Raw genomic sequence first — 14,451 nt, 5'->3', positions numbered from 1 at the left:
AACGGAAAGACAGCGAAAACGAGTCAGGTACACCGTAATCTATCAGACGGGCAAACAAGACAGGAAAGGGTTAATGCCAGAATAAACACAATAGATCAAAGAACGCACTAAAGGGTACTGAAACAGAAACCACGATAGGGCAAAGTGAATAGGGCTAGGGAAGTTTAAATATCCTCTAACATACATTTGATTGGCCCACGTCATGCCTACGCCCTCAAAACGTGCATGTGTGGGGGTGCCGGAATGCCACGGGCCAATGGGAGCCTGAATCAACTTTTGGCTCCCACTGCCCCTTTAAGAGCGCGCTCATGACGCGAGCCACGCTCCTAGTGCCAGGCGCGCCTCGTGACCGGTCAGTGCACGCGGCCCGCTCAGAAGAGATCACCGAGTAGCAAGCAGCTCCTGTGGAGGCAGGAGTGCTCGAGTCGCGCACGGCTCGAGCTGAGGATCCCAGCCGGCCCCTGGATAAGGGAAGTACCGCCACAATTTGGGAATACCTCCCTAGGAGTTAACATACATATTACATTTGCTAAAATTCTGTGTTTAATAGGTAGTAATGTTTGGTTTATTGACATTTCACAGTTTATAAAATAACCCTGACAGGTGAGACTTTGTACATAACGGATTACATATACAAGTTAGACTGTTTTGGCCGTTATGTTTTTATCAGATTTTTTTTGAATTATTCTAATAAGAATTTTAATGGTAGTTTGTTAATAAAGCACCGATTTAGGATATAGGAGAGAATTGTAAATTTGAAAATAAAGTTAAAGGGTTAACATTCTGCCTGTGTCTGAGTTTGCCTTATTTACCTTTGTTTCTCTATGAGTAAAGGGTTTTTGGATACTCCGTAGTCTTGGTTTGAAGTCCCTGAGTATGTGCAGATGTTTCAGGGCCTTTTCAAGTGCTCTGACGTTGCTCTGGATACCTGCATTATACAGAGACAGTATTATCTTTGGCGTTATTTAACAAAAATATCATAGACCAGGAAACATACTTTTAGATTCTCACTAGTTTCCAAAATATGTCCTGACATCTAACAACCGTGATCAAGTGTTTTACTGAACATGCCCCGTTATATGTTGGCTATTATACAGAATATTCGGGGACTGGGTATTGTCCTAGAGAACCTTTCAAGAAGAACCTTACCGACTGGCTCGATAAAGCTGGGATCTGTCTGCACGTCAAGGAATACTTCATAACCTTTAAACTTTTCTGGAATATCTTTCTGTGTAACTACTACATCTTCTTTCATCTCTTTATCCAAATTACATGGCGATATTGGGCTGGTGATGTGGAGGGAATTCGAAACTTCATCCGCCTATTGAGAAAGAATGGAGGGATAGGAGAACACTGGGTCATACACTTTCATATCCAATGAGTTATAAATATTATCTGAAAATAGCAGTTCAAATAAAAACTACTGCAAAAAATAAAAACAGTACACAAGAAGTGGGTGGCAGGATAAATACCTGTGTCATAAACACAGACTCAACAGCAGAATCCGCATCCTCTGTGTCCTCTGTTTCAGGGACAGTCATGGGTTCCTGATTCATCTTGTGGTATCTGTCCCTTTCCTCTTGTGATGATTTTATAGGAGGAAGGGGGCTTGGTGGCAGCCTGAAGTCCTTGCCATCACCTACTTGGTCGCTGCTACTAAGTAGTAAATTCAAAAAGGTTGATGGAGACTCCAACATTAGAGGTTGTTTGGGGATCTTTGGAACATGTTCATTCACCTATAAAAACAAAATTCAAAATGCTTAGATTAAAGAGTGGTCATTCTTTTTTTTTGTGTTTTGCCTTATTGTATCTTACTCATACTGACCGGCTTTTATTTATTTATTTATATATATATATATATATATATATATATATATATATATATATATATATATATATATATTATCTGCCTTGTGATCGATCTCAATAGTTTTTTTTTCCTCCTCTGTTTATGTCTGTAGTTTGCCCTTGGGGAGATCTGTTTCATAGATTGTGTGTAAATTAGCTTGGGAATTGAACCAGAACCTTGCTTAAAGGAACATCCTAATGTTAAAAATATATCTCTTTTATATTAGTGTAAAAAAAAAAAAGTGTTTTATTCACTAAATTGGGACAGAAGGATTTTGGAAACGTTTCACCAAATAAGGAAACAAACGGAAGAACTGTCTGCAATAACAATACAATGGGGTACACACAGAAACCCTCTCACCTTCCTCTGCTCATTAATTGAAATATAAATGCGTGGTTTGGGAGGTTCAGGCATTCTCCTCCGAATTATTCTGATGCCCAGACGTTCCTGGAAGAAAGTTTTCAGCAAAGGGGAATCACCTGCCAGTAATGAAATAAGAAAATAAAAACACAGAAAGAAAGTCATTATATTCTTCAAATATGAATCCATCTCTACACATATAAAGGTGTGACAATCTAAACACAGGTCAACAAACAGAAATAAACAAGGCCGGATTTACATGTCAAGTGCCGCAAAGACAGAATTCTAAGGTGTCTTCTGCTCCCCTCCCCTCGCCCCCTGCCCTCCTGTGAAGAAACACAGACTTAACATATATTTTGGGATATCATAGAGAATAAACAAAAAAAGAAAAAAAAGGCCATTCTACCTGTGTATGATTTACTGAGAAGATTATAGGCTTAAAAAGTAACTTTTAATAAATAAATCTAAAATAAATATATAGAAAAAAATAATATGAACAGCAGGAGTGAGTGGAGACTATACAGCGAGTAAAGCTCTGTGACTACTTATACAAGCTGTAAAAGTGTATACATAATAACACTAATGCTGAAGCAATACTGTTTTGCTACAATATAACATCGGTGTATTCCCAAGTAATAGAAGTGATACTGTATTATATATCACTAATAGCTGTAACAAGAGGGGGGAGATAAGACGACTGCTAAACCAGTGCTGTCAATAGTTAAAAGATTTATGGATAAATAAATCCCTACATGATAGTACAACTAACGACATTGGTTAACTCCACATACAACAATTGATAATGTTCTATGGTTCTTAACCTCAGAAAGATCAGAGATAATGGTTCAGCTAAGACAGATTTCTGACAGACGGCGATTAGCCAGTTAAATATCACAAAAGCTGCCTATATTTTTATTTTAGATTTACTATTTATTAAAAGTTACTTTTTAAGCCTATAATCTTCTCAGTAAATCATACACAGGTAGAATGGCATTGTTTTCTTTTTTTGTTTATTCTCTATGATATTCGCCATTTAGGGGTTACCCCCCCTTTTTTGTGCCCTCTACCTTGTGATATCTAATTTTCGGCCCTAGGTTAATTCTTTTAATTTTCTTCGTATATATTTTTGGGGATTTCTAAAAATGTATGTATGTGCATTTGTGCAAATTTCAGCTCGTACTGTGTTTGAACCTGTGAGTATAGTGAGTGTGTGTAGTTGCGTAAATGCATTCAGGGTCAAAGATAATAATAGAAGTGGTTAGGATAAAAGAGAGTCTAAGATTAAAGAGAGGTTAACATCAGAGTTACATTACATTGGTTGTTAAGTGTTAAAGCGGCTCGGTCTGAGCATGTTTAGGATTACTGAGGTTAGAGTTAGAGTGGGGTTAAATGTAGTGTTTGGGTAAAGAGCGTGTTTAGGATTACTGAGGTTAGAGTTAGAGTGGGGTTAATTTTAGTGTTTGGGTACAGAGCGTGTTTAGGATTACTGAGGTTAGAGTTAGAGTGGGATTAAATTTAGTATTTGGGTACAGAGCGTGTTTAGGATTACTGAGGTCAGAGTTAGAGTGGTATTAAATGTAGTATTTGGGTACACAGCGTGTTTAGGATTATTGAGGTTAGAGTTAGTGGGATTAAATTTAGTATTTGGGTACAGAGCGTGTTTAGGATTACTGAGGTTAGAGTTAGAGTGGGATTAAATGTAGTATTTGGGTACACAGCGTGTTTAGGATTATTGAGGTTAGAGTTAGTGGGATTAAATTTAGTATTTGGGTACAGAGCGTGTTTAGGATTACTGAGGTTAGAGTTAGAGTGGGGTTAAATTTAGTGTTTGGGTACACAGCGTGTTTAGGATTACTGAGGTTAGAGTTAGTGGGATTAAATTTAGTATTTGGGTACAGAGCGTGTTTAGGATTACTGAGGTTAGAGTGGGGTTAAATTTAGTGTTTGGGTACACAGCGTGTTTAGGATTACTGAGGTTAGAGTTAGAGTGGGATTAAAGTTAGTGTTTGGGTACAGAGCGTGTTTAGGATTACTGAGGTTAGAGTGGGGTTAAATTTAGTGTTTGGGTACACAGCGTGTTTAGGATTACTGAGGTTAGAGTTAGAGTGGGGCTAAATTTAGTGTTTGGGTACAGAGCATGTTTAGGATTACTGAGGTTAGAGTTAGAGTGGGGTAAAATTTAGTGTTTGGTTACAGAGCGTGTTTAGGATTACTGAGGTTAGAGTAAGTGTGGGGTTAAATTTAGTGTTTGGGTACACAGCGTGTTTAGGATTACTGATGTTAGAGTGGGGTTAAATGTAGTGTTTGGGTACAGAGCGTGTTTAGGATTACTGAGGTTAGAGTTAGAGTGGGGTTAAATTTAGTGTTTGGTTACAGAGCATGTTTAGGATTACTGAGGTTAGAGTTAGAGTGGGGTTAAATTTAGTGTTTGGGTACACAGCGTGTTTAGGATTACTGATGTTAGAGTGGGGTTAAATGTAGTGTTTGGGTACAGAGCGTGTTTAGGATTACTGAGGTTAGAGTTAGAGTGGGGTTAAATTTAGTGTTTGGTTACAGAGCGTGTTTAGGATTACTGAGGTTAGAGTTAGAGTGGGGTTAAATTTAGTGTTTGGGTACAGAGCGTGTTTAGGATTACTGAGGTTAGAGTTAGAGTGGGGTTAAATGTAGTGTTTGGGTACAGAGCGTGTTTAGGATTACTTAGGTTAGAGTTAGAGTGGGGTTAAATTTAGTGTTTGGGTACAGAGCGTGTTTAGGATTACTGAGTTTCAAGTTGGGTTACATTTAGTATTGGGGTACATTAGGTGTTTAGTGTTTAAGAGAAGTTAAAGTATTTTTGAGGTGTAGGCTTTGACTGAATATATTTGGAATAAGGAAAGGGACTATTTTGGTTTTCAGAGATGTTAAATTTAGAGCTATGAGAAAAAAGGGGTGTTTAGGGTGCAAGCATATGGTGCTTGAAATTTTATTTGTAAAATACCCACCCTCCTTTGATTGATAGTATAGCCGCAGGAGTAGTTATACAGTGTGTATCACGGACAGCTTCCTCTGCTACTCCTGCGAGGCATTTCCTGTGTGAGAGGCTGTTAGTGGCAGATGGGAAGTGATCCCTTCCACTTCCTGTTCAGCCTCACACACAGTCACTGGAGGAGCCAGGACAGCACTGAGTTTTATACCCTCTACTACTGCTCCTGCAGCTCTGCTATCAAACATAGAAGGCTAACTTGGCTACACAGTACACTGGCCAAGGTCCCTGAAACCTCCCCATCAACCTACTTAAACTCAAAAAATGTACATTACATGTGCTGAAAACAGCTGCCAAGAGGAAATCAGCCCTGGACCCGGATGTGAAAAGGGGGATTCAGATTGGACATAGGTGGAGTGTCAGAAAGAACCACAGAACTATTCAGAAACCATAATAATGGAACCATATATATAATAAAGTAAGAAGATGTGGCAGAACCAACCTCGCCACTGTGAACTGGAGAAGCCTGGTTGCTAGCCTCCTGCCCTGCGACTATGGCCCTGGGGTGTATTAACCCTTTAAGAAGTGTATTTGGGCACAATGGATTTTTGTATGCTGTTCCTGGCCCTTTAAATACTTGGGAGCAGTGTTACAACTTTTAAACTGGCACTTCAAATGCAGTCGAAGTGCCGAAATCGTCGAAGTGGCCGCCATTCGACAAACGAACACGTGGCAGGAGCCATTTTAACTTGTCGAACGCGGTCAGTGGTGTGTGCAGCCAAATCTATGGAACTGTTTGCGGCTACCCAATTGCACGAACACCGCTGACCCGGACCTTTTTCGACACCGCGGCTGGAGCCTAAGTCCCGTTCGAAGATTCGAACGCCCGTTTTCTCGGTCATTTTCTCGGTGTAAAATAGACCGACCGCACAGCCCAAAATCCATGGAACTGTTTTGGGCATGAAAATGTGCCTGCGGTCGGTCAAAAGTGACTTATACTTATCTCCAGAATGGCTGGATGGATTCGTATGATTTTTGGGTATGTTTGTATTTGGAATGTGCTGATTAATAATATGTTATTAATATTGGATGTATGGTTTTAGAGTTATGAAAGTTGGGTAAAATGTATGTTTAAATTGTACGGATAATTGGGTTACCTCTCAGGCTAAGGGGAGGGAATCTGTGGGATGTAACCATTGTGTGATTGGATAATGTATAATTGTATGTGGGCGTCTCCCTTGCAGGGGAGAATTGCATAAAAGCAGAGTGTGTGTAATTAAACCTGAGTTCTACTTTACCCTCAATTTGGAGTGCCGTCTCTTATTGGGGGAATCTGCTACAAGGGATTGCTATGCTTGTCATATTCCCTTGCTAAATCACTGCTAAGCTCTTGGAATAGCTGGTTCCTGTTTTGCTCTCTGGAGGAGTCTACGGTGGTTATGGTGTCTGCTGCAGTGCTTAGAGTCCTCAGGAAGCGCTAGGAGCATCCTTCAACGGAGGTACCCAGTCGGGGTGCCAGGTGATCCATTACAGAAGATGTAACTGAATTCAATCATACTACTGTCTGTGACTGTTTCATGTACTAATTTACTCAAAATGTGGTACTGAAGAAAAATATATTGGAAGAGACTAACATATAACTAAAAAAGCTTTATTTACACTGAACAAAATTATAAACGCAACAATTTTGTTTTTGCCACCATTTTTTATGAGCTGAACTTAGATTAAGACTTTTTCTATGTACACAAAAGACCTATTTCTCTCAAATATTGTTAAAAAATCTGTCTAAATGAGTGTTAGTGAGCACTTCTCCTTTGCCGAGATAATCCATCCACCTCACAGGTGTGGCATATCAAGATGCTGTTTAGACAGCATGAGTATTGCACAGGTGTGCCTTAGGCTGGCCACAATAAAAGGCCACTCTAAAATGTGCAGATTTACTGTATTGGAGGTTTGGGGGAGGGGGTCCGAAAACCAGTCAGTATCTGGTGTGACCACCATTTGCCTCACGCAGTGCAACATATCTCCTTCGCATAGAGTTGCTCAGGTTGTTGATTGTTGCCTGTGGAATGTTGGTCCACTCCTCTTCAATGGCTGTGCGAGGTTGCTGGATATTGGCAGGACCTGAAACACGCTGTCATATACGCCGATCCAGAGCATCCCAAACATGCTCAATGGGTGACATGTACGGGGAGTATGCTGGCCATGCAAGAAAAACGCTCCCTCAAAACTTGCGACATCTGTGGCATTGTGCTGTGTAATAAAACTGCACATTTTAGAGTGGCCTTTTATTGTGGCCAGCCTAAGGCACACCTGTGCAATAATCATGCTGTCTAATCAGCATCTTGATATGCCACACCTGTGAGGTGGATGGATTATCTCGGCAAAGGAGAAGTGCTCACTAACACAGATTTAGACAGATTTGTGAACAATATTGGAGAGAAATAGGCCTTTTGTGTACATAGAAAAAGTCTTAGATCTTTCAGTTCAGCTCATGAAAAATGGGGGCAAAAACAAAAGTTTTGTGTTTATAATTTTGTTCAGTGCATATTAACCCAATATATAGATAAGAAAATATCGCGTTGAAGCAAAACAAAGCAATAATTGAATAGGTGTACATTACCCTTTCTGAGAGTTACCAGAGGGTTTCCATGGATCACTAGCTCCTCCAGCGAGGGGAACAAAGCAGCTGCTAGCAGGTTTTCTTCATATGCAATCTGTGAAAAGAAGGTACTCAGTACAGTGCTAGCCATGACACATGAATTAAACACGTTATAAAGTGACCGCAAAATGGCCATCCCAATAGCTTACAAATAATCTGGGTATATCGAAAAACAATCATCTAAATCTGGGGTGCCCAATAGGTAGATCCCCAGGACTACAACTGTATGCCCTTAGAATTACAAAGCATCATGGAAACTGTAGGGGATCTACCTTTTGGGCACTCTGATCTAAATTGATAATTAGCTAACCTTTCTGTGGTAGATAACATGGCGGGCACGTTAGAATAACAGGTAAATGCACTACAGGTGTTTATGAAATACACTTCACACAGTTTAACACACAAAAAAAATCTTACCATGAAAGGGTTAAGGGTTTAATACATTATCTAGTTAGTATATAACACCATCTATTAACTGCCATGTCTGAAGGGGTTAATGTTCTATCCAGTGTTTGTGCTGTAGCCTTACCGTAAGGAGGAAAGGGTTAATCCTTCTAGTTTCACACAGAATTAATTAAGCAAAGAAGTGGTTTTCACCCTACTTCAGAGCAGGCAGTGAGATGAGCATTCAATCTGGAGGAATTATGTAACAATACAAAACAAGTGGATGGGATATTATAGTTTCTCAATGTATACTGAGTCATCAAAGCCAAGTGTGGCATGTGTAAGAATTAGCCCATAGGTGGGATCATAAAAAGAAGATTTATAGAATGCTTGGCTGTTTTAGTTAATATGGAACACTGTGCACTATATTTACATTAGTTAAATGAGCATCCCAGGGTGGTTACTAATATTGTATTGGGTGTTAATGTGCTGGATGGAACGTGTCTACATATTACTGAAATAAAGCCTGTGAGAGTTTATAAGTGGAGGTGCTCTTGTAAGGATAAACAGGAGCCGTTGCAGGAGCAAAGTTTATCATGCCAAAACGTTGTCTATTGGCAGATACTGATAAATGCAGATCTATGATATGTAAAGATACAGATATATCCAGCTAGTGTTAACGTTAAAGACAGATGTAGACAGTTTAATATAAGTAAGTCAGTACATACCTTGTTATTTGCCAGGCTCAGGAATCTTAGATTTGGTAGGGGAGGTGAGAATTGCTGACTGGTCCTGTCTGTGGCAGCCGGATCAAAGTCAGGCAGTAAAGAGGAGCCTTGGGTTGTAACAGCCTGTTCCTGATAGAAAATATAAATATTCCTTTACCACTAAAGACAGTTTCTGAGTGTGTATGTAATGCAGTTTAGCAGTTTGTATCTAGTAATAGCAGATTGATCACTGTACTAGATCAATGTTTCATGTCTACAGATATATATCTTCAGGTAAGTACACAAACTACCATATTTTTCCATGTATAAGACGCCCCCATGCAGGGCCGGCCCGTCCATAGTCCGCGGTGGAGCCACGGCTCCAGGCAGCACTCAGACAGGGGCGGCATTTTGTATTATTTATTAAAGGGACACTATAGTCACCTGAACAACTTTAGCTTAATGAAGCAGTTTTGGTGTATGGAACATGCCCCTGCAGTCTCACTGCTCAATCCTCTGCCATTTAGGAGTTAAATTCCTTTGTTTATGAACCCTAGTCACACCTCCCTGCATGTGACTTGCACAGCCTTCCATAAACACTTCCTGTAAAGAGAGCCCTGATTAGGCTTTCTTTATTGCAAGTTCTGTTTAATTAAGATTTTCTTATCCCCTGCTATGTTAATAGCGTGCTAGACCCTGCAAGAGCCTCCTGTATGTGATTAAAGTTCAATTTAGAGATTGAGATACAACTATTTAAGGTAAATTACATCTGTTTGAAAGTGAAACCAGTTTTATCTTCCATGCAGGCTCTGTCAATCATAGCCAGGGGAGGTGTGGCTAGGGCTGCATAAACAGAAACAAAGTGATTTAACTCCTAAATGACAGTGAATTGGGCAGTGAAATTGCAGGGGAATTATCTATACACTAAAACTGCTTTATTTAGCTGAAGTAATGTAGTTGACTATAGTGTTCCTTTAAATATTGTTTTTTTAGATATATATTTTTTATGTAACTACCGAATTCTATTGCTATCTAATTTTGATCCATTTTAACTATATATCTCTTCCTTTTTTCTACCCTCCTTCAATATATTGGATGAAAGTTTGTGTATGATATATATAATTTTTTTATTTTTTCCTGAGTATATTATGCTATGTGTTACTATAAGGTTCCTATTACGATATTGTATAAAGAAGATAGTATTTTATTATGTAAGGACCGTTTTGTTTATTGTTTAGCGCACATGTGCATTAAGAACATTAAAGTTATTACTTTTACTCAAAACCGGAAATTCATTAATATAATGGAGACGTGACCGCTGACCCGGAAGTGCCCCTTGAACACGCAACGTAATCGGAAACCGGAAGTCAGGTGACCGAGAGCAACAACCGGAAGCGAAACGACAAAGAGAAACCTTTCCTTTTTTGAGGATATTTTTTTTGTAAATATCATTTTTATTTCGGTTCGTAATGTTTACATTGAGACTCGTAGGCCTCCATATGCATTTGAGTATAATAACCAAAGCACAACATGTGCAAAAAAGAATGTAGAGCAGTCATTCGGGCGCGCTGGCCCACATTATCAATGGACTCGCAGGTCCCTGTCAACAGCTAGTTATCTTCCCTGAATTGGTTGTTCATGTATTCGATTACATTGTTAACCGTATTACTTGTCTGTGTCTAACAATACTTTGTTGCGTTCAGATCGCTATATACATTGTACTGTAAGGGAAGGGGTCCCTACCTTTAATAATCCTAAGGACAAAAGTTAAAAAGGCAGGAAAGGTCTGATCAGGGATATAGAATCAGGCTAAAGCATTATATCCTTGTTCCAATATATGAGCAGGTTAATAGGTAATAAGGGGAGGTGGGGGGGTGGGGGAGAAAAAAATGGAAGGGGAACAAAATCTCCTGAATGGAGGATTAAAGTTACCCAATAAATTATCCAAATTCCCCAAACTCCCCACCTGAGGAACAAAAACTACTAAATGGAGGATTGAAGTTATCCAATGAATTGCCCAAATTCCCCAAGCTCCCCACCTCAAGAGAGCACTGAACCGTTCCCTATATACCTCGGCACTATAGTATAAGTGCCTACCTATAACCTTATTGCCCTGCCTGCCTAAGTAGCCAAAATTATAAATTTAAATAAGAAGTAAATCCATAGTGCTACCTAAAGTGAACAAAATAAAAAAGTGAAGTCTAACTCGACGCGCGTTTCAGCGTTCTAACACGCCGTCGTCAGGAGTAATGAACTTATCTTGCAACCGTTTATATACCGTGTAGCAATCACCCTGTAAATTGTAAGCCGTTGTGAACGTATCACGTGGTTAAGCCAAGTTGCCTGTACATCCCCTTGGTCAGTACATCCCCTTGTTCTAATTGGTCGAGGGGCGTGGTGACTGATCTCGGCCGGCCGATACCCACGTGAGTAACCGAGAGGGCTCAGCCGCATTCAGGGGGAGTGGCTTAATGACGTGAATGTTATTTACATCTAAGCTTAACCCAACCCATACAGTGAAAGGAAGAAAATCACATTGCCGTGATTAGGTAGCTTAAGTAACTATCGGCTTATTACTGTCCCTTAGATATGCTGAGTGGATGCTTTCTAAGAGCATCTCAGTTGCCAGGTCGTACAGTCTAGATTCTAATTGGACATCATCATGTCTATAATCATAGGACATGGCGGCCACTTGAATAAGACCCTCATAGTAAGAATTTACCGTATTCGAGGGGGATGAACCCGGTACTTTATGACAGTGTAAATATTTACAATTGATTACAGCAAGAAGGGAACAGTGATGTAACTGGATTTAAAGGGGAAGTTGTCAGGGTATTTATATCGGCAGACATTTGTGCTATGATAGAAATACAAAATGTATATTCTGAAGTCAATCTAAACAGACCAGACTCCATTTTGTATCTTCAAGCTAACAAAGAGATACAAAATTTCTATCCTTTCTGTTACACTAACCTTAGCTTGAACCTAAAACTTGCCAGAGCTAAGAATGTCTTGTAGTATAAACAACAAAGAGATAAGACATTGAGAACGGGGGATGGACAGATTCCCAGACTTAGGAGACAGAGGATTAAATAATTAAATTTTACTTTCGATATTGTACAACGTCCCATTATAGTTTAAGGTGAAACTTAGTTCACAAACTATCAATTTTAGGAATTACTACAGAAAATGGAGACGCATAGTCTGGATAAGTCCGAAGAAATCCTCTTGATCTGACAGATAAAATAAGTTATTGGTTACATAAAGATAACGTAAATGACGTCAAAAATAGCCACCAGGAAAAGTTAACTCTTTCCTGGATAGGTATGTGTAGTGGAACAATGCTGCCATCTAGAGTCCAAATATTAAAATGATTACCTAGAAGGCAACCACACCCCACATTTGTGATTGGCTATCACTTAGAGGAATTTCCCCTTTAAAAAGTTAAGACAAGGGAAGAGAAGAGGTCAGATTCAAAGATTGAAGAGAGAGACATTACAACACTCTCGGGAGATTCAGGGAGATTCAGAGAGATCCAGGCAGAATCGGACACTCAGAAAATCAAGACACTCCATGCAGAGAAAGAGACCCATGACACTTAGCTACCTGAGAATGTCTGATGAGAAAATATCTACTTAACGGGTAAATATACTTGCTTCCATTAATTAATTAAAATTAATTAAAATTAATAGCATGATATATGACTGGATAAATCATGTTTGATTTCATATTTAGAAATCTTAATTATTAAAGAATATATATATGGTTATAGCATCCCATCTGCAGCTGGGATCAATATAATCATTAATGTATTTGTGTGATTAATATCACGTTAGCATATCATGACCATTTATCCAGCTGTATTGATTGGCTCTAAAATAAGATAAAATATCTATTTAGACAAATTAATTAAAATATCAGCTAATATAACATAGTAGATTTCTCTCATTGGATAAAATCAAGGAAATGGTTGATGACTGGTTAAATGTTATTTATTTAAAATTACATAGGAGTAGATCTTAACTATTTAGGAGGTCTAGCCAGCATTGAAGGGGTCATTTCTAAACTGCCAGCTAAGTTTTTTTTTTTTTTTATTGCTTCACGCTGCACGCTGAAGAGTTCTCTCCCCTCTGTGAAAGGGTCGTAAATCAATCTTGACACCTAATGTGTAGATTCTAAACTACATCTTAGTCATTAGGAAATGTTTGTTTTAAATTACCATATTGTATTGCATATTCATGTTATACTCGAATTCCATTGATTATTATCATGCATGTTACTCATCATTATTATTTAAATTGTTAAGAAATAAATATCTATTTTATAACAATTTGTGATTTTTAATTACCGGTATATGGTTTTACATTTTCACTTATAACGATAAACGTTCTTAGGGATCTGAGAATTGAAATCGTGGGCAATTCTCTCTGTTTACAATTATTATCCCATAAGTATCCCCACAAAGTAAAAGTCCTGGTATAATTTGATAATGAAATACACCTACTATTTTTAAGGATAGTGGTTTTAGACCCATATAATAGAGCATGGGCAAAAGAATAATTTGCCCTAAATTAAGAAGGGGAGCCATTACCTTTGACTTAGGTGGTGAAATTTATTGTCTTATACCATTTTTTCAAATAATCAAAATAATCAAAATAAAATGTGTTCATACTAACTTATGTATATAAGGATTTGATGGGGATTCCCTTCTTATATATAACATCTGAAGTAGAGAGTGATCATAAAAATGCAGTAAATGAAAATCCCTCATTAAGCCCTGCGGGCGAGAGGGTTTTTAATCTGTAAATCCAATAGGACTCACGTTGTCTCAGTTTCGTGTCCCAGTCACCTCTTCTCTGAGTCTGTGGAATATGTTCGATTCCCATAAATTTTAACTTTTTAGAAGAGTTCAAGTGATGTATTTTCAAATGTCGGGATATTGGAGTTTCTAAGGGTCTCCTAACTGAGTTGACGTGTTCCCTAATGCGTTTTTTAAAAGGTCTGAACGTTTTTCCTACGTATTTCATACCGCAGGAACAGGTAAGTAAAAAAATTACACCTTCAGTTCTGCAGTTGAAAAATGATCAAACTGGAAAAGTATCAGTATTATTGCTGTCAGTGAATACCTTGGAATTTTTATCCATGAATTCACATGCACTACAGTGACCGCATTTGTAGGAGCCCTTCGGTAAATAGTTATTTAGGCCTTTTTTATGAAGTGCCAAATGGCTTTGTACCAGGGTGTCCCGAAGATTATGACCCCTTCTTGCTGTCACTGAGGGTGAAGAGGTAATCACTTGTTTCAGGTGTGGATCGGACTTAAGTATCGGCCAGTATCGTTTGAGCGTTGCCATCATATAGTCCCAGCCGGCATCGTATGTGGCGATGCATCTAATCAGCTTTTCATCTTCTGATTGTACAGGCTTGTCATTGAGAAGTATGTCCCGATTAGTCTTAATAGCTCTAGTATATGCCCTACGCAGGACCCTATTTGGGTATCCCTTATCTTTGAAGGCATTCCTAAGGT

At 38.8% G+C, this 14,451-nt stretch overlaps 1 protein-coding gene across 1 annotated transcript in view; it reads right to left on the bottom strand.

Moving 5' to 3' along the window:
- The window catches only part of XRRA1 (X-ray radiation resistance associated 1), a 63,873-nt gene that overhangs the window by 14,607 nt on the left and 34,815 nt on the right, over positions 1–14,451 (bottom strand). Inside the window, exons 11-16 of the mRNA XM_063431961.1 lie at positions 8,946–9,074; positions 7,795–7,888; positions 2,210–2,328; positions 1,473–1,736; positions 1,150–1,321; positions 813–928 (exon numbers count right to left, since the gene is read on the bottom strand). Coding sequence (XP_063288031.1) covers positions 813–928; positions 1,150–1,321; positions 1,473–1,736; positions 2,210–2,328; positions 7,795–7,888; positions 8,946–9,074 — 894 coding nt within the window. The remainder of the gene's footprint in view (positions 1–812; positions 929–1,149; positions 1,322–1,472; positions 1,737–2,209; positions 2,329–7,794; positions 7,889–8,945; positions 9,075–14,451) is intronic.

Source organism: Pelobates fuscus, chromosome 1 (assembly GCF_036172605.1).
Source record: "Pelobates fuscus isolate aPelFus1 chromosome 1, aPelFus1.pri, whole genome shotgun sequence".
Lineage (NCBI taxonomy): Eukaryota > Metazoa > Chordata > Amphibia > Anura > Pelobatidae > Pelobates > Pelobates fuscus.
Note: the sequence above shows the minus strand (reverse complement) of the source record. Positions and strands in the feature narration are given on the sequence as shown.